At 45.0% G+C, this 20,852-nt stretch overlaps 1 protein-coding gene across 3 annotated transcripts in view; it reads left to right on the top strand.

The window, feature by feature from the left end:
* Nucleotides 1-2,859: 2,859 nt before the first annotated feature.
* Nucleotides 2,860-20,852, top strand: part of ARID1A (AT-rich interaction domain 1A) — a 69,254-nt gene continuing 51,261 nt past the window's right edge. For 2 of the 3 annotated variants that reach the window (XM_037135927.2, XM_037135926.2), the window contains exon 1: nt 3,265-4,462. In XM_037135927.2, coding sequence (XP_036991822.1) covers nt 3,332-4,462 — 1,131 coding nt within the window. In that variant the 5' untranslated portion in view covers nt 3,265-3,331. Of the gene's footprint in view, nt 3,024-3,264; nt 4,463-20,852 lie in introns of those variants that run through there. The other variant, XM_037135928.2, reaches the window with a different exon arrangement.

Genomic DNA, 20,852 nt, shown 5'->3' with positions numbered 1-20,852 from the left:
CCGCTGATCCTCCGGGTCGGAAATCCACTCCACGTTTGCCAAATGCCCTGTGGTCGGGGCTGATGATAAGAACTCTCTTGTGAGGGAGTGAGCGAGACTTTAGTCCGGTTTCCATGTCAACGATTCAGTCCATATTTGCCATCAGGCTGTTGGTGGCAGAGGCGCTTTCGTGAGGGTACGCGCTGTCCTAGTCCTAGTTCTCTAATCTGCGCCGGGATTCCTGAGCTGCCTGGATGTGGGGTTAAAAGGCAGGGGCCGTGGGGGAGAAAAACTCCACCAAGGGGGAAGACCCACAGCTCCAAACCCCGGCTTGCAGCTCCGGCCAGCCACGTGCCCAACTCCGCCCCTCCCCCTTTCCCGCTGCCATTGCCCTTGGGGAAAGCTGGTGGGCCAGTTTCTAGGAAAGTTTCCTTTAACTCGGCATTCCCTGGGATACTCATGTGGGGCTCTAAAGGTAGGGGTAGAAGAAGACCCTAACGGTTTTGAGATTTAAAAAAATGGTAATGAACAACAATAAAAAAACAAAAGTACCTACTTAAATATCCCAGAAAAAAAAAAAATAGTGGGAATGGAGAAATCCCACATTACCTCCTCCAAGCAGAGTGGTTAGATTCTTTGGTCACTTTATTGCTAGGTAAAAATGGTGGTTGTTTTCTAAACAATTTGTCCATGGGTAGGAAAAAGATTTTGGTACTTGCCTAATTTCACAGCCATTGAAGAAAGGGGGTGAAGGCTTCCTCTGGAGACACCCATTCTGGCTTCCAGATTTTCATGGGCTCCAGGTTTCCCATTACTCTCCAGCTCTGAGGAAAATGGCAGGGTAATTGCATGTAAAAAATTCCTTATTTGTGTGCAGGACTCAGGACTGTTTGCCAGCTCAGAGGCAGTTGATTAAATAGCCAGCACCATTTATGAGGCAGCCTATAATTTGGTTTCTAGGACCTAATGCACCAGGAGAGTTGTTGCCCCAGAGGACAGTGAAAAGAGGCCACTGGCCCATTCCAGTCAATCAGGTCCTGGTAGGCGGGTTTGGTTCTTGGCTTGGGGCAGAAAACACTTTTAGATTAACAGAAAGGTTTTGCCTTCTCAGTGAAAGATGCTCTTAAATATTCTGGAGGGTAAGAATTAGTTCAGGCTTTTTTTTTTTTTTTTTTTTTTTTAATTATTCACAGTGACCAGTGGCACAGCCAGAACTCCCAGGGCCTGCAGAATCCGGAAGTTCCAAGATAATGGTTCTGTGGCCAAGGAGTGTCCGATTATAAAAATCTGAGGGCAGAAAAGGCCCTGGTGTTTAGTGACTATTAAGGCCTAGGCTTCTTTCTCCTAAAGCAGCCTTGGGCCTGGTGAAGAGCTTGAATTCCCTCTGGCTTTTGTAGACTGTCATGTCAGAGCATTCCAAGTCCGCCTGAGGAAGAAAAGGCTGCTCTGGGATTTGGTGGCGCCTATAGATCTGGAGTTTTCTGTGTAAGCCTCCAGCTCAATTTGTAGTTCTTGGAATGTAATAGTAAAACTTTGAAGAATCTTTTAGTGCAGATAGAAAAATTTGGGTTGCATCACTTTCTAAGTGAATTGTTAGACTGCCCCTTTTCTCTTTTTAAGGAGAAAATGGTTTCCCTCTGGCTATCCTTCTGCCATGGTTTTTTTCAGTCCTTGGATCCTCTTCTGTGGTCTATTTACAGTCTTACAGGTACTGTCTTTGGAGACTGGGGTTACTGGTCACTGTGGGCTAAATTCTCTTAGGCGGCAAAGATGAGGCTTGGTTTATCCTGCTGGAAGGCTATCATATGCCCCTAGAGTAGCAGCCTCACCCTAGAGTAGCAGCCTCACCCTAGAGGAGCAGCCTCAGTGATTCTTTTAAGTCAGCGTTGAGATGATCAGCTTTGACCTCAAACCCATTCTGATACTCTGATCCCATTGTTGTATATGACATAACTTGATTTTTTTAAGGCTAAATTGGGGAAGCTTTAAAGCCACCATCCTCTGCCCTGAAACTTTAAGTAATGGGGCAGTCCCCTCTCCTCTTTCAATTCTGTAAAATGGGGATGATCTGACTTCATGCCCCTAGAGCCTTGTGAGGGCAGGGGAGAGGGAAAACCGAAAGTCTGAACAATAATCTGTCACTCCATTCGGCTAGGCTTATAAAGGGTTGGGGGCGGGAGGGGGGTAAAAGTAAGGCGCCCCTGCCCTCCCCTCCCTCAGCTGGGTCTTTAGAGCAGGTTTGTAAAAGACTTTGAAAAAGAAAAGTGCTGTAGAGGTGCTAAGTAGCAGCCAAGAGACCAGGCCCGCTGCCAGGGGGTCAGGCCTGGGCCGAGACGGCCGCGGTCTCGGGCTCAGGCCAATTCTGCAGCCACGAGTAAAGTTCACGCTGTCCGCTCCCCTCGGTGCGGCCTGAAGGGAACCGACTCGGATCGGAACGCCGGCAGGAAGGCGGCACGGGCTCCGGAGAGACACAAGCTCCGGGCCGGGTTTTCTCCGTAGCCTTCGGCGTCGGGGCTGCCGAGCGAAAGCGGCAGTGGGCCTGCCGCCACAGCGACTAGTTCTCTCCCCTCCTTTGTGAGGGGAAGGGAGCGAGTCCGTTCCAAGGCCTGCGCCCGCTCCGCACTCCGTTCCGGGTTTGCCAAGCGGCCGCGACGGCGCTGGGTAAAATGGCAGTGCTGAGCCTCGTGTCGGAGTGAGGGGGACTCGGAGGAGAGTGGGGCGCTCTAGCCACTCAGTCCAGCCGCCCGCCCGCTCGCTCGCCCGCCGGCTGCTGCGCAGCAGCCTCGGCCTGCATCGCGGCCGGGGAGGGCAGGCAGGGCGCCCGGCTCGCACTCCGACTCTGCCTCCCGGCGCCCGGGCTGCAGCCGCGCGCCCTCCAGCCCGCCCGTCCCGGGTCCCCCTCCCCCCCGCTCCCTCCCCGCCCCCTCCCCCTCGCCTCCCTCCCTCCCTCCCTCCCTCCTCCTTTCTCCGGCAGCAGAAAGCGGAGAGTCACAGCGGGGCCAGGCCCTGGGGAGCGGAGCCTCCACCGCCCCCCTCATTCCCAGGCAAGGGCTTGGGGGGAATGAGCCGGGAGAGCCGGGTCCCGAGCCTACAGAGCCGGGAGCAGCTGAGCCGCCGGCGCCTCAGCCGCCGCCGCCTCCTCCTCCTCCGCCGCCGCCAGCCCGGAGCCTGAGCCGGCGGGGCGGGGGGGAGAGGAGCGAGCGAGCGAGAGCAGCTCAGCAGCGGAGCCCCGCGAGGCCCGCCCGGGCGGGTGGGGAGGGCAACCCGGGGGACTCGGCCCCGGGGTGGGGTGGGAGGGGGGGAGACGACGAAGACAGGGCCGGGTCTCTTCGCGAACGAGACAGCGGGGATCATGGCCGCGCAGGTCGCCCCCGCCGCCGCCAGCAGCCTGGGCAACCCGCCGCCGCCGCCCTCGGAGCTGAAGAAAGCGGAGCAGCAGCAGCAGCGGGAGGAGGCGGGGGGCGAGGCGGCGGCGGCAGCGGCCGAGCGCGGGGAAATGAAGGCAGCCGCCGGCCAGGAAAGCGAGGGCCCCACCGTGGGGCCGCCGCAGCCACTGGGAAAGGAGCTGCAGGACGGGGCCGAGAGCAATGGGGGTGGCGGCGGAGCCGGCGGCGGCGGGCCCGGCGCGGAGCCGGACCTTAAGAACTCGAACGGGAACGCGGGCCCTAGGCCCGCCCTGAACAATAACCTCACGGAGCCGCCCGGTGGCGGCGGCGGCAGCAGCAGCAGCAGCGATGGGGTGGGGGCGCCTCCTCACTCAGCCGCGGCCGCCTTGCCGCCCCCAGCCTACGGCTTCGGGCAACCCTACGGCCGGAGCCCGTCTGCCGTCGCCGCCGCGGCGGCCGCCGTCTTCCACCAACAACATGGCGGACAACAAAGCCCTGCCCTGGCAGCGCTGCAGAGCGGCGGCGGCGGCGGGGGCCTGGAGCCCTACGCGGGGCCCCAGCAGAACTCGCACGACCACGGCTTCCCCAACCACCAGTACAACTCCTACTACCCCAACCGCAGCGCCTACCCCCCGCCTCCCCAGGCCTACGCGCTGAGCTCCCCGAGAGGTAGCACTCCGGGCTCCGGCGCGGCGGCGGCCGCCGGCTCCAAGCCGCCTCCATCCTCCAGCGCCTCCGCCTCCTCGTCGTCTTCGTCCTTCGCTCAGCAGCGCTTCGGGGCCATGGGGGGAGGCGGCTCCTCAGCGGCCGGCGGGGGAACCCCCCAGCCCACCGCCACCCCCACCCTCAACCAACTGCTCACGTCGCCCAGTTCGGCCCGGGGCTACCAGGGCTACCCTGGGGGCGACTACGGCGGCGGGCCCCAGGACGGGGGCGCTGGCAAGGGCCCGGCGGACATGGCCTCGCAGTGCTGGGGGGCTGCTGCTGCTGCGGCGGCGGCAGTCGCCTCGGGAGGGGCCCAACAAAGGAGCCACCACGCGCCCATGAGCCCCGGGAGCAGCGGCGGCGGGGGGCAGCCGCTCGCCCGGACCCCTCAGGTACCCAGCTGAGTGGGGAGGGTACTGGGGCGAGCGGGGTTCAGGGGTGGTTGGGTGGCGGCTGCCGGCGTCAGGCCACAGCCATGGGCTACCCTCAGTCCTGGCCCCCAGTGCCGGGGAGCTGCCATTGTCTAGGTCTTCTCTCTTAAAATGGCTGCCTGTCTGCCTTCCTTTCCTTCCCTCCTTCAGCCTTTGTGTGGGGCTTTCCCTAAGGTGTCTGCTCCCCTTCTCCCTCTTCCCTGGTCCCTTCGAACTCCAGGGGTTTTTAAGGGGGTGCGGAGCAAAATGTGCGGGGAAGGACTTGGTCCGTAGTGAGAGGGTGCTGGGACTCAGATTAGGGGTAAAGGCAGTGCTAGAAGCTCTGGAGTTGAGTGAACAGTTCTGTGCTCACCTGCAGCTCCTCTTTGCGCCCCCCTGCCTTTCTCTAGGCCGTCCCCTATCTGTGCTTTCATAAAGGGGCCCCTCGGCTTGGGGGGCCTCGAGGGAGGGTAGGGGCCTGCTTGGGGGCAGCTAGAGGCCGGCTGCGGCTCACCCAGAACAGTCCGGGCCATCTCTTGTCTTAGTTTCCGTGGGCCCAGAGGCCTGGTCTTCTCCCTGGAAGTGCTGGTAAACAGCTGAGTGATTGGAGTAGTAAGTGCAGATTGCTTTGGTTTGGGATTTGAATTATGGAGGTAAAATCCTTCTGTCAAAGCCAGGAGACAGTTGGTCTTAGGTTGACATCCTATCTGTGATCTGATTGGCTCCCCATCTCCTGCTCTTGGCCATTTATAATTGCCTCTGATGTAATGGTACAACAATCCTGATGAGCTCATAAACTTTTACACTCTGCTTTTCTGCCAGTGATAACCCAAACCATCGCTGCCACTATCTGCCTTTTATTCCAGAGCTGAAATTGGCTGTGACCTTGAGGAATGAGGTTTAAGCAGCAATACTGTATCAGCAGGAGCAGAGCCCCAGACAGCCTGCCCTTGTTACATTGTGCCCGAAACAAAAGAGGAGGCGGTGGCATTTTGCTTGTACCTTAGATTTATTTTGCTTGTTATGTTTTATGCAGCCTGAAATAGAGTCTGTGTTGTTAGAACAGTAGCTGGGTTTTTTCTCTACAATGGGTTTGCTGTTTGTTTTGGTTTTGTGACTTTCCTGATGGTATAAATGACTTCTTTGATGGCTCTGAAGATGCATTTGTCTTGAGTAATTTTGACCCTGTTCACTTAGCAGAACTGAAATTATTTTACTGGGCTTTTTTATTGTGTGACAAATGTGGGGTCTTTATGGGAGGGGTAGGAGGGAAAAATTTTTTTTTGAGAAATGGAAGCTTTCTGGAAGAATTTCATGTTAGGTTTAAGAAAGGCTGGCCTCATTCTTTGTTTACATGTTGAATCTTGTTAACACTTTACTTTTGTTAATTGAATTTTGTGAGTGCAGCTGAATTTAAAGGGAAGCTGTCATTTTTTATGATCTTGAGAGGGACTTTCTCCTAAAAGCTTGGTTTGGTGAACTTTATCATTTGCTTGTGAAGTATCAAAAAGACTAGTTTTCTGTTTTGTCATCAGTCATTTCAGAGCTTTAAGTAGAGATTGACCAGTTTTTGTTTTGCATTTTAAGGTATGTTCAGTTTTTTTCTATCTTCCAAGATAAAGAAGTAACAACCTACAATGATATTTAAGAATTACTCAGAAATTCAGCTTTTAGATACTTTTTAAAGCATTTTATTTTACTCTTCTTTCTCCATCGTGTTGTTTTCAATACTTTAGTCAGAAATATTGAGTATTTTATGGAGTCATGTATCTTTTCAAAAAGAAGTAAATGCTCCTCCCTTCATATCTGCCCCCTTACAGCAGTACTCAGTTGTAACTTTTTGGTGTGAGATATGTTCACTTAGGCAGCCTAAGTAGCTATATTCCCTCTCCATCTAGAACTGCTTTTCTACTCTTCCATTGAGTGGGGTATTTTGAAAATAGTTTTATTAGATGGCAGGTTTTTTAGAGCTTTATGCCTTGACTCCGTGCCTTCCATGATGATGTACATCTGGGCAAGAAAGAGGAATTTTCAATTGGATTTCTAGTGTCTGGAGGATAAGTTGTGGGGGGTTTTTTTGTTTGTTTGTTTTTTGTCTTAGAACACAGAACATCCTGTTGTCTCTGGATCATTCTGTAGTCTACATCTCTTTCCCCTCATTACTTCTTTTTTTGGTGGGGGTGGTAAGAAATTTACCTTTCTTAAACTACTGCAGAAAATAATTTGGGGTGAGTCAAGAGTCTGTTTAAAAGCAAAAATTAATTCGAATTTTACTGGTTTAGCACACACATGTTTGTTTTGATAAATCCAAGATTTGCCATGTAATAATTTCTGTTTTTCAGTTATTAAATATTTGAAAACTTTTCATGTGCTAGGTAATATGCTTTGTGCTGGGTAAAAAGGTAGGGAAATAAATATACTCCCCGTTCGGAAGTTGTCTGTGCTGTCTTTGGGTGAATTTTCTGATTTCCTTTTAACATCACCAGACCTGGCACTTCATACACCATAGATTCCTGTTCAAGTTCAGTTCAGTTGTCTACTACCGTGAGACACAGAGAGTGGGTTGGTGAGCATTCACTTGTGGAAGGCAGTGAAACATCCAGTTTTGTGGGCTGCTTCAGTTCAGGTATGTAGTTTACGTGAGGGTTATAGGTAGATTTTGTTCCGAATTCCTCTTTGCTACATTAAGGATAAATCTCTTGTCAGATTGTGATGCCCTGTTCTTAAGCATTCTAAAATAATAGGGTCTTCTTCTATCCCCTTCTTTCCCTAACTCAGTCTTGGGTTATGAACATTTTGCAGAGACTTGATTAACACAGCTAAGGTGGTGATGTTCTCATTTGACTTTGCCTTTTTCAAATAATGATTAGGTAAGTGTGTATATTGTGGCTGTGTCCTTTTCACAGGAGCTGGGAAAATCCCAGTAAACAAACTTTATCTCTTTCTGTAAGTATTGTATCTCAAGCTGTTGAATCCTGCTACTGGTGAAATACTTTTCAGTAGGTCACCTCTGTGCTTGAACCTGATGTATCACTTTTTACTTGGGATGCTCTTAGCTGTAGTACTTTGCCAATAGTACCAGGTCATCAAAGAAAAAGATAAAATAGAATATGTAGTCCAGAATCAAGCTTAATTTGATTGTAAAAGTTTGGCTGTTAGCTCTTGCTATGGAAATATCAAATGATATTTTTGACTACTGGGAAACATTCAGGAATTCTGGGCTTATTATGAGAATACCTACTGGCAGAAATTCTGGGCTGGCTGAAATACAGGATTCTTGGAGTTCTCTCAAGTGGGAGGGAACAGGAAAACCACTGAGAGGGCACTTAGTTTTGAGGGCTTCATGTTTCTGTACTGTCCATAAGAGTACTGGTGGTGATAGAGATTGGGATGGTGACAAGAGAAAAGAGAAAGCATGTAGGACCAAAGTTGCCTTGTTTCTGTTGGGCCCTGTGAGGACTTTTTTAGGATCCTTCCTTTGAGTATAACACACAGTAACCATCATAAGTGGCACCTGCTGTAACAAGATGTCTTGGATTGCATTAAACATTTATCTGTTGCATTGAACTCCTATAAGGTGGGATGTCTACAGTGGTCTTCTACAAAGAAGTTAGTGAAATTTTTTTAAATGTAGGAATAATGGTCAGGGCCCCTTCTTATTCCCATCCCCCTGCCCCAAAGGTGGTATTGATTGTCTTCAGATCCTCAAATTTTAGAAACAAGTGAAGCATGCAAATATGGTTAAAATATGGTATTCAAAATAAATTGACACCATACGATTTTTTCCTGCCAGTGGGATACCTCAGTCTCTGACTGGAGTACTGTTTCCTTTTTATCTCTGGGTTTTACCGTGTGTAGATTGGTCGATGTCATTACCAATACACATTGAGTTGTGTGTGGCACAGTGGTGAGGAGTAAAGAACACAGAACTCAGGAGGAAGAGGTGGCTTTGGTTCCACACGCAGTTCTGGATTAAGCTATGTGACTGTGGGCAAGTCATTTATTTGCCTTCTCTGTTGCATTTTTTCTTCATCAGTAAAGTGAGGTTGGAGAATTGCGTGACTGCCCTCTGATGCTACATATCTCTCTGCGCTTCTGTATTGGACTTGTTATGAGGTAGCTTCTTCCTCTACAGTCATAACTAGGGGTATTGAGACCATCTTTTTTACCCCGAGCTTAAGGAACACAAGGCTGTTTTCTCCTGAGGATTTACAGGAATAAGCTCTGAACAGCTAGGTGCAATGGCGGTTTGTGGCCCTTCACAGAAAACGCAAATACCACCAAACTGTTTGCCATGGAGCTGTTAATGTTTGTCATTAGTCATTCCACCTGCTGGAGGTTTAAAAACACTAAATAATAATTGAAAAATTAAGCAGACATCACCAAAGGAGGACTTGAAAAATTGTTGCTTAAAAATCTCCCAAGAGGGAATTTTGGGAGTGTATTGGGGATGGGAAGTGGATATTCATAAGTTCAGAATTAGCACTGCTTATTTAGGTGGGGAGAGGTAGGTAGCGTTAAGCTCTCCAGACTATCTGGTGTTTGGGCAGGTCTAGGTCTGGTTTGGGCAGTTGGTTGTAATCTGAGTGCCTGAACTTGCCCTGCAAATTTTGCTGAGAGAGGAGCAAAAGTTCCTGAGACTCGGAAAAGCTACTAGTGTCAGGTTCATTTTCATAGGTGTGTTGCCACCTTTCCTCATGCCCCTGGGTTTTGAAACTATGTGGTGTGTTTTGCAAGTGGTCTTGGGGATGCTGTTCTTTCTCTTCTCTAGCACACCTGAATTTCCATTTTTTCTCCTCCTGGCTTAGTAGTTTAGAAGCATAATTTAGGCATATTAGAAGTGTATTAGAAGGAAACTTCCCTTTATAAAAGAGGGAAAAAGGTAACCGTGAAAGTTGTTTGATAATTCTCTGCTTGACACAGCAGCTTCTTTCTCTCTGAAGGAACCAAATGTTTCAGAGCTTTGTGTAAATACTTGCTGAGCTGTCAATATGTACCCAGGAGGTTTCTGTAGTAAGATGTGAATGGCTCTATAGAATGTTTGACAGGCAAATTAATAAACAGTTTTCAAGCAAAGATAATGCTACTCTCTTCTCATGTGGTGAAATAAAAACATTGGAGGAAAAAGATGAGACTAGGGAAGAGGGTAAGTAGTGCAGGGGGCATGTAGAACATGGAGATAAGAAAAGATGATCTAAGAGAGATTTGAACTTAAAAGATGCTGCCCTGGAAGAGAAGCCTCTGTGACCCTTGGCTCCATGCTGAGTTCAGGGCATGTGGAGCCCTGTTCAAAACCAATTGCAGTTTTAGAGTGAAAACAAATAGAAGTTGGGAAAGAAGGGCACCCTAAATTTCAATAGTGAGGTAAGTGTGTTCCAAAATCTTGGTTTATGAGACTTTGAGCTTTAAAGCCTTTTTCTTTGAGAAAGGTTTCGTAGTTTGTTGAGATGTTTTCAGGGTTGGGTTTGCATTTTTGGAAGACCAGAAAGTAGAAAAAAGGTCTACTGCAACTTCATCTTCAGCCTTTGTCTTGCTGTGGCTCTCAGGACTATAAGCCCACACCAAGGGCTGGGTTTATTTATATAGTTTTTACTGGACTCCTGTGTATTACTTATATGAATATTAAAATTAATGCCCCCAGGTTCCTGGGCCAGTGCAAAGTCCAAATGTTTGGGAACTCACTAAATCCTGCCTGAAGGGTTATGTGAGTAGATTCAGACTTTGTTTTTGAAACTGCCGTTTTAGGATTAAATGCATTTATGGTTCCTTCAGTGACACACTCTTTTTATGGAGTTATTTTAGAAGTACAGTGTCTTAGCTGTCTGCTTGTGGTATACTCTCCTTTGATAGCCTTGTGAGATGACCAAATTTACCCCTGAAAATCCCTTTTTTAAACTAAATCCACTGACTCTGACACTAATTTTCTTCACATGAGCTGTTTTAGAGCCCAGAGCCCTAGAAGTGCCTTTTTGAACTACCATAGTAGTAGGGAATATGAATGTAGTTATGGCGCTGACCATAATTTTTAGGTTCAGCTAACTCACCAAAGGCTATCAGCTTGTTTTAAAACAAGATATAAAAACTTGGGTTGACACTGACATTGGTTGCCCAGGCCTTTCCCAGTGTGGTGGTGGTGAGGGCATAAGAACTTTAGACTTGTTGAGAGCATGATTTATAGTTTAGGGAGATCTGGAGATTGAAACAGGGGTGGGGAATTGCTCTGTGTGAACATACCAATTACATTCTAAGAAGGAACTTAAAAAATAGCAGCAATCTCTGCTTTGGAGGAGTTTAGTTTTCTTGAGGAAGCATGCTTATATGCACACATCTGGAAAACTTTGTGAAGTAAGGTTTTATAAATGAATATAGACCAGACTAAGACTATGGGCCAAAGGAATACAAGAATAAGGAGCAATCAGAGTTAGATATTTTATCTCGGGACAACTTTTGGAGGCGGCGATTTGTGAAGCTAAATGTTTAAGAGGGGGAAAGTTAAAATATTAATTTGCTTTTTCATAATGCTACTCTGAGTTCTGTGGGTTTGACAGAATCCAAATTACACATCTATCCACAGACCAAATAGTTGCCTCATTCCAGTGACTGAACATTTGGGTTCTAACTAAAATTCCGTGAAAGAGAGTATTTCCAGGATCTTAGTGGTTCCTGTGGTTCTGTGGGGCCTTTAGTACAACCTGCCAAGTTCTTGGCCAGTTCAGGGGCTCTTTTGTTGTAATTTTGGGTTTGGAAGGTCATGTTACTTTTATAGTTGTGAGCCCTGGACAACTCTGAAGTGACAGTAGTTCAACTTTGGTTGGGGAGCCTGGGGTTTCTATTTTTTGGCAGAGTTAGTGGACCTTTCTTAAAATGTGCCATGAAGTACCTGTTGGAACTACTGCTATTTTTGAAGGGCTGGGAGCTGAGCTTGAACTGAGTTGCTTGGGTCAGGCCTTACATTGAGGGTTGATGGGTGGGTAAGCCTGCACATATGCAGTTTGCTCCTCCGTTCACAGAAATGGCTTTTAATATTATTTTTTCATGAGGTTGGCTATGGCTAAGAAGCTCATAAATGATGCAAATACATGTTTATTCCTTATGGGAGCCTATGAAATGTGGTTTTTCTTCCCCTGTGCTGTTTCATATGCGATTGGACCACGTATGACTTCTGGCACTTTTTGAGGCCTCTAAGTGGATGTTGAACAGCTTGGAGTGTCCAGTGCCAGGCTACAGTGCTTCCACCTGGAAGAGGAGGATAAGTTACTCAGTTCCAGTATAGAAATAACTAGTCTTGAATACAGATTTTAATTTAGAAATATTTCTTCTAACTTCTTTTGTCTTGCCATTCTGGCATTTTGCGAAAGTGAGTTTCTAGTAATTTAGTAGCACTGGCACCATGGTTCATCTGCCACAGCAGGTATGTAGGGGCTTGAGGTAAACTCCTTAGTCAATCGGAGGTTTTAGAGTAATCCAGGTTATTAACTGTCTTGACTATTCCTCTCTTAAGTTGCTCCCCCTTGCTGCCCCGCCCCCTCATTTAAATGGATAGAATTAGTTTTTATTGAATGTTAAGGGACATCTGGGTGAACTTTCATTCGTTTTTGCTCATCATTTGTACCTACTAGAAGATGGTCTTGGGACAGGTTGAGTCTTTATTTCTGGGTGGCTTCTGCATTTTCTAAGGGTGTACTACAATGGGAAGAAGTCTGTTGCCAAAAATGCATTCCAGCATGCTGAAGAGTGGGAAATGTGATCCCTAAAATGTTGACTTAGTGTTGGTTATGGTACATATTAGAAATCACCCAGTAATCCAGGACAGATTTTTGTCGCCCTTCAGGAAGTTAATGTTGATATGAAATACTGAAGGGCTTTGGGCACTGGGGCCATGTGCTCTCCAGGCTGCTTGAATGGCCACCCATATGAAGAGGAAATGTGGGCTGTGTGCTTTTTTTTTCTCTTGCATTTGGGCTTCCTTATGGCTTCATTCCTTCTGGGTTCCCAAGTCTGCAGTGTTAGATATTAGATTTCTTCCTTCCTTAGCCCTGGCACATTCATGATTTTCTGTGGCTTATCACCAGCAGCCAAAATTTTTGTATGCTTTTCCCTCTTAAACTTGTTAGCTTTCAGCTTACTTATTTATAGACATCTCCGTTAAAAGGAACTCCTCCCTACCCCACCAAGACCTAGCACCAGCATGATGGCAGCAGGGGAATTTAGGGATTGATGTATGTTAGTTACTTAAAAACTCATTTGCTGTGTACTTGATGTGTTTTTTTTTTTTATTTTGCCTCCTGTTTTCTTTAAGGTCATGACTTGCTTTCCAGGCATGAGTGCATCTGGGTCCAGCTGTTTACTCTCAGCTAACTCGTGCCTAGTGTACTTTGACTTTTAAGAAAAGTGTGAGTTCAGCCACGTGGTGGAGAATTAAAGATTAAGTCATGCAGGTTGCTTCCTTTTAGAGGAAACAGATACGTCTTTGGTCTCTTCTTGCCCAGTGATTTCCCCTCTCTCTTGCATAGACTTTAATTTGGCTTTCTGTTTATAGAGAACAAGTCATCTGAGCAGAAATGCTGGGAATTAGTTGATTTTTATCATCTTTGGCATACACAGATGGCTTTTTCTATTCCTCTTTGGGCAATACTCAGTCCTGGTCCTAAAGTGGTAGAGTTTGTGAGGTGGTCCAGCATTACTTTAGGAGTGTGAAACTTTTGTTTAATCCTCACCTGAGGACATGCTTATAGACTCTAGAGAGGGGGAAAAGGAGGGAGAAAGGGAGAGAGAAACATCAATGTGAGAAACATTGACTGGTTCTCTCCTATACACACCCTGACTGGGAATTGAACCTGAGACCTTCTGGTTCATGGGATAATGCCCAAGCTACTGAGCCATACCTGCCAGGGCAGGAGTGTGACACTCTTGATAATTTAGATTTGGATAACCTGCCTTTCATCTCCAGACTTCTTTTTACCTGTTTAGGAATTTGGGCTGCCAAAGATAATGCTTATAAAGGATTTGTGGAGTAATTTTTATAGGTGGTTTATCTACAACTTTGTACTGGATCAGCGACAGGTCAGAAAAATTGCCCTAGGGCAAATAGCTGGTAAAAGGTACAGTTTGGATTTGAGTCAGGTTTTTCTGATTCTCCAGAGCTGTAACACTGTAAACTACTAAAATTGCTTCTCTAAAATAAATTATTCAAGCACTAAGGCTTGTTGGGACATTAGTTTTGCAATAGCCTGGAACTCTTAAACACGGTGAAAGACTGAAAAGCCTTTAGTTACAACTTGACATTATGCCTAGATTTCTGTCCTGTATGTCCCTTCCATTTAGGATTTTACTTAGGCTTCTGATGAATGGCTATGTGATCCTTATAGTGAAAATTGGCAGCATTTGGTCCCCAGGCTCCTTTTTTGGGAGGAATCTTGGAGAATGGGGTTGGGGTGAGATTCAGGTTCAAAGATAGAGCCTGTCACTTTGATCTAAGTGAGAGTAACTTGCATTATGAAAACATTTGCAGAGTGATTTTACTTTCCATAACTTGGAGCACTCACTGAGGAGGCAGGGATTATTGTTCTAATTTTCCACTTGGGGAAAGTGAACATGTAAAGGTCAATTGCCTGTACATACAAAGTTTCATAGTAGATGCAGCTCTAAAACGAAGATTTGAAGTCCCCTTAGGTTGTGTGACTTTAGGCAAGTCATTTAACTTTTCTGAATCTGTATCCTGTTATATAGTGAAGAAAAATATCTACCTTGTAGGCTGTAGTAAATATTAAATTAAGATACGTGAAAGTACTATTATCAAATAAAATTCAAACACAACCCCTGTTTGGTAGAGGCCCCTGCTTGATAGCGGGATAGAATCGAGTGGTTAAAAACAATATTGGTCTTCACTAAATTAAAAGCTGTTCTATAGTTCTTAGCAACATCTGAATTATATTAGTGCTTAAAAAAATTAAATACCTGTTATAGTACAAATATTCAGCCACACCTATCAAACCCAGACCTGTGGCAAACTCTGGCTACTGTCTTTTGTTTGTTTTGTTTTTTTTAACTTCTCACCTGAGGATATGAGAGGGAGGGAGGGAGGGAGGGGGAGAAAAGAGAGAGAAAAATGTGGATGGGTAGCTTCCCCATATGTGGCCCCCCCAGATGGAACCCACAGCCTTTTGGAGCATGGGGTGATGCTTCAACCAACTGAGTCACCTGGCCAGGGCTGGCTAGTGTGTTTTAACAAGCCCTCCAAACAATTGTGATGCATGCTCAAGTTCAAGAACTACTGGGTTTATGCAAATATATGTTTTGGGCTGTGGAGTATATCCACATTACCTCAGGGGCTTCTTTCAAATTGTATCATAGGCTAATGTTTCAGATGTATGTATCTTCCCTTCCCTTAATACTAAAGTGTTATTGAATGGAGACAAGACTAAAAGTGCTTGAAATTGGGGGAGAAGAAAATACTTTTGAAATGAATATTCTGTGCAATAATGATAGACTAGTGACAAAACATGTCTGCTTGTTTACAGGACTTGGGGTCTTCCTGCTTTCCATTTTATCTCTTTCTCCCTGGTGATAGCATGAGGATAATCTGAATCTGTGGTCCTGGTTGTTTGATGAAGGTGGAGAAAATTATTTTAGGATGATTGTCTGATATTTCTCCAAGTATGATCAGTTGAGTAAATTGCACAAGAAAGTGATTATTGAAAATGCTACTCAAAGGCCAGTGTTGGAGCATTAATTAAATGCCACGATGTCCCTTCTGCTTGTGATAGTGGTCAGCTGATCTGAGAATAGGGCCTTTGGTGATCTGGTGATCTCTCCCTCAGTAGGCCTCTCTCACCCCCAATCCCCAAAGGCCACCCTGAGTTTTGTCGTGATTCCTTTCCTTGAGTTCCTTGTGCAGTCCTAGCAAATAAATCCTCTAAGTAGACTCCTGACAAGTCAACCCATCTCTGATGCGAATGAGGTCTCTCTGAGGAGTGGACATCTGAGTCATGTCTTGTTCCCAGTTGTATGACTTAATTGTGCTTGCCTAGGCCAGTGCGGGTTAGTTGTTTGGTCATCATCCTGCAAATCAAAAGGTCATGGGTTTGATTGCCGGTCAGCAACATGCCTGAGTTGCAGGTGTAGACCCCAGGATATGATGTATGAATGAGGCAACAGATCACTGGTTTTTCTCCCCCTTTCTCCCTCCCTTACCCTCCCTCTAGAATCAATGCAAGGAAATAAATTTTTTTTTAAAGGATTGTGCCTGGCACAGAAATGGAAGTTACAGAAAAACATTAACAATGCAAAGACTGGAAAACCAGTGTTCTAGTTCATCTGGGTTTTCTGAAAACCTAATGTGGTTTTGGTATCCATCCCATTAAAAACAAATTTCCAAGTACCAGGCTGCATTTCCCTCCTGCCTGAGAAGCAAAGCCTGGCTATGATGAAGACTGGCTGTGACCTGGCTATGATGAAGACAGAGGCTTCCAGGAGGAAGTATACTGACAATTTGATTTGTGATTTGGTACTTGTATGTACAGACAAATATTCCAGTAGGGATTCTTAGGTTCTGTGTGTGTTTGTGTGTTTTAAACTCACTTTATCATTCCTCTGACTTTTAGCTTTATTTTCCCTGTTCTTATTTTTAACTTTTTCATTCTCTCCTTTGATGTCTCTGTTAGTAGAATGCAAAGCACATGGATACCTCAATAACTTTACCACACCATTGCTAGTAAGATGTCTCATTTCAGGGCTGTAGATACATTTTTTACCACTTTCAGATCAGCATCATTCAGTGAAGATTCCTGATATCTGCTTACTTTGATTGGAATGGCCTGGCTATCTAGTGGCAGAAAGTGCCTTTGTCTAACTAATAAACAGAAGTTTTCTGATGATCTCTACCTCTTCTCTTTTCCTGCTTTGTCTTTGGTCTGGAGACCATTCCTTACCTACCCCATCCCCTACCCCGTTTTGGAGGTTCTGTTGGTTCAGGATAGATTTGTAACTCTCTTGTTTTTCTTTCTAGTCTGTGATTTAAATCTGCTTTCCTAGTGCAGCTTTGGCTTGGCTTCTTTAAAACCCTTACATAAAGCCTCAAGTGACCAATATGTGGTCTCATCATGGTATTTTGGGTTAAAATAAAATGAGATTGAGATAGCTGGGTACACCCACCCAGGCATGTTCACCAAAGGGAAACTCTGTGTGCCTTGCGTAAGACAATCTCGAGAGAGTGTATGAGCTAAAACAGACGTGGGGGTCGGATGGGGGTAGGAATACATTTTGATAGATTTCCGTAGGCTAACATGCCAAATCCACCCCAATTTGATTGTACTGGCCAGAGATAGCAAATAAAGTGGAGAGACCAATAAGCTTCAGGAAAGACAGCTGGCAACTTTGGTCTGAAACCATGTGTTTCTGGCATAAATAATGAAGCCAGGGTCTCCTGTCTGCATTTGTGTAGACAGTGGAGTAGAGATTGGTACCAATGCACTACTTTCGGAGCTTTGAAAAGAACTGGAAAATTTTACAGGACTTTCATTTAGGGTTTTGCTGATGTTAAAAAAGCCTGAGGATTTGGGGACACCTGTAATCTTAATAAGGTCAGCTGTACCCTGGGCCATTCTTTAACTTACGTAATTGTGCCTGTTACAGTTCAGAGTGGACTTAGGGGGACCAGGTAAAAGATTGGCATTTTTGGAAAGTGGTCCAAAGCAGCCCTAGGAATTAATGAGATAACAGTGACATTGCTGCAGCTTCCCAGTGTCTTTATCAAAAGACAAGACGATTAGATTGATAACAATCAACCTGTGATAAATGGAATCCCTGACTGCATGTAAATCAAGTTCCTACATACCAGCTCAGTGATGTGTCAGATAACCTTTTTTAGTATAGAAAGAAAAAAATGAGCAGGATGTAGAATTGTGCACTCAGAGAAATTTAGGATCTTTTCACATAACCCCTGCAAGACATGTCCATGTTTGGAGTTACAGGTAAAATAAAAGGAGTGGAGAGAATGAGAGCTTTTTAAAGAGAAAGCAAATGAGACAAAGTTCTTTGGCTTAGGAGCAGTTTTTACCTAGCCTTTTTTGTTTGTTTTGAGTAGTATCTACAAAGCAGTTTAATAGAGAAGAGAGAGGAGTATTTTAGAAACTAGGTTAGAACAACTAGGTATGATTTAGAAGTATTATCTTTATTGAAAAGTTGGTATTGCACCCTCCTGGGTGAAGCTCTGTTAGGATACATGACCCTTGCCTCTACATGTATTCCTTAAGTGTACCATATCATTTAATCATAAATGACAAGTAAGCAGCGCATAAATGTCATTAAAAACTGCCTTACTGGGTTGGGCTTGTGGTCCATCTACACTAAGGTCCTTTCCCTAGTTGAAGCACCAAAGAATGGTTTGTGGGAGGAAGTACCTTTTTCTGGTGTCAACCCATACCACTTCATGTGGTAACAAGGTCTGTACATTATTAAGCTTTTGATTATTGAGCATGTACTAAGACACAGTACATAAACCTGTCTTTCTTGCATACCATCAAGATTTCCTAGACTTAGGTCATATTCCCTATTTCTCAAGAATTTCCAGGATGAGAACTTGCTAAAAGCTCACTTAATTGCCTAATCCTTTTGCTGAAATGTCATCTGATATAAAACGTACTATACTTCAGATTTACCAGTGTAAGAAATCTTAAAGTAAAACTTCTTTTGAAAAACCTGTAAGTACCTATTTACCATATGCCAGTTGCTTATCGTAATGCAGTAAATACTTATTGAACTTCTACAGTGTATTAGGCACTGTGTTGTGAACATAGGCCTCATAATTCCTGTCCCCAACAAAGTACTTTCTAGTGGGCAAAGATGTTAATAAGTAATCACAAATGACTATAATTATAATTGTAATAAATGCTCTGAAGAAGTACCACCTTCAATAAATTATCTTCCAGCTATTTTCTTAAAGTGTTGTACTGCTAGGTTCTTGGGATGGTTACTGGTCAGTTCTTTCCCTTAACTGCTCCAGGGTCAAATGTTACAGGAAATTCTCCATCTGAGATTGGTCTTGAGTCCGTTACCTCTAGTGAGCTCTAATGGACTAGAGTCCATTGTTTCTTAGCAAGGCTTTTCTTTGTGTGGAGGTGCATTGCAGGACATTTGGCATCCTGCTCCCAGGTAGTAAATGCCAGTAGTACCACCGACTCACTATTATAACCAAGGGAGGCTCCTTCATACATTATTTCCAAACATTCTCAGGAATTATTAGTATTGCCCTGGTTGAAAACTATTGGGCTTTACTCTCAGGATTCTTAGAAGGAGCTATTCAACAATTTCCTTTGGGAGAATAGAGTGAAAGTAAGTGGAGCATGGAAATTGACTGGTCAGCTCTTTTGGTGTCTAACTGTGTATGCTTATTTTTGTTTTTAATTGATTTTTTATTAGTCTTTTTTAAAAAGATTTTATTTATCTTTAGAGGGGGGAAGGGAAGGAGAGAGGGAGAGAAATCTCAATGTATGGTTGCTTCTCATGTGTCCCACTGAGAACTGGCCTACAACCCAGGTATGTGCCCTGACTGGGAATCAAACACTGGTTGTTTGCTTCGCAGGCCTATGCTCAATCCACTGAGCTACACCAGCCAGGGCTATTATATTATTATTATTTTTGTTGTTCAGTTATAGTTGTCTCACCTTTCCCCGCCCCTTTGCTCTCCCCTGCCCTTCTCTCCATGTTCCCACAGTGTTCTTGTTTTTTAAGGAGGTATTTTGAAACTGCTTTTCTCCTATTGAGGGTGGAGGAGGGGAGTGTCTGTTATAAACTGGTACTGTAAAAAGTATTCCACATATTTATCATTGGAACTAACTCATCTTTGTTAGACAGTTTTTAGATTCCCATTTTACAGATGGTTCTGGTGCCAAGGGATGAAGTGACTTGCTCAAAGAGGTGTTAAAAGCTTGTGCTTTTCTTTTTTTTTAAAGCATAACCTTAACTTACTTGATTGCTAATTAACCGGTAGTTTACCACTCAGGTTTCTGGTCTTGAGGGACCAGATCTTAACTGTTGTGGTTTCTGAGTTTTACTGCTAGAAATCTGGGACCATGTAGATGATAATAGCTGACATTTTGGGTGCTGGAAGATAAAGTAGTCAAACACACAGACACATATGTACCTTTTGGGACTTAATTCTACACTAGGATATAGATACTAAATAAGATAAATAAGTAAACCATATAGTATCTAGTAATAACATGCTCAGGAGAAAAAGTTTTATCAGGGACCAAGTATAAAAAGTGGGCAAGATTGAAACTTTAGATGGGTTCAGCAGGGAATGCCAAGTTGAAGTGATCTTTCATATGAAAGAGTGAGCTATGCTACAGACTGGGAGAAAGAAGTATTGCAGGTGGAAAGATCAGTGAGTACAAAGGTTCTGAGGCTAGAGCGTGTCCAGATGGACTGAGGAAATAGTGTTTGGTGTTTATTGTATGAACTCTTTCAGCCCCTACTGCTATTATCACAATTCTGTTGATGTGGAAACTAAGGCACAGAGAAGTGGAAGGCATTGCTGGGCCAGAGCTTTTAACTGTTGCCTAAGGACTGGCCATGTAGAACCAAAACATTTTCTCAGCGTGAAGTAGGTTAGGACTTGAAAGGCTTCTGGAATTATATTTTCTCTTCCACAGTCCCTTTTCCTTTCCTACCTTTAAAGTAGGAAAGTTTGTTTTACACATAATTCTTTACTTCCTATAGCTTATATTCTAGTCTAGGATACAGACAGCGACCATGATAAAAAAGTAAAGCATATAGTATGTTAGTGATATGTGCTCTGGTGAACAAAGTAATTAGGGACTGGCTATACGAATTTAGGAAAGCTTGGCTTTGACTGAGAATACTGCTTTTTTGAGACTTTGGGAATCTGAGGTGTGTTCCTGGTTTTCCTCTTGGCCATGCACTGCCCTCTTCAGACAGATCATTGTTTGCATCTGAGTTCTAGAGTCGCTCTGTGCTGGAGATGGGGGGGGGGGGGCTTTGGAGGGAAGGCCATGTAACCCAACTGGACATGAGAATTGCCTGAGATTCCTGGCCCCATCCTAGGGCTGCTGATTTAGAATCTGGAGTCAGGGGTCAGTTATGTAGCTGGTTAGTGCTTGCTTGCCTCTTCAGAGAGTTGGTCAGAAAACTAGGATTGGAACTCAAGTGTTCTCTCAGTCTAGTACTCTTTTTCTCTTTGATGTACTGTTGCCTTAACTCTTGAGATTAGAAAGTTGGTTAGAGCGTTGTGCCGATATGCCAAGGTTGCACCACTTGATACCGGTCAGGGCATACATAAGAAGCAACCAATGAATGCATAAATAAGTGGAACAACAAATTGATATCTCTTTTTCTCTTCCTCCCTCACCCC

The sequence above is a fragment of the Artibeus jamaicensis genome, unplaced genomic scaffold (assembly GCF_021234435.1).
Source record: "Artibeus jamaicensis isolate MK-2021 breed Jamaican fruit bat unplaced genomic scaffold, CSHL_Jam_final scaffold_847, whole genome shotgun sequence".
Classification (NCBI taxonomy): domain Eukaryota; kingdom Metazoa; phylum Chordata; class Mammalia; order Chiroptera; family Phyllostomidae; genus Artibeus; species Artibeus jamaicensis.
The sequence above is the reverse complement of the archived record's forward strand: the minus strand, read 5'-3'. Positions and strand labels throughout refer to the sequence as shown.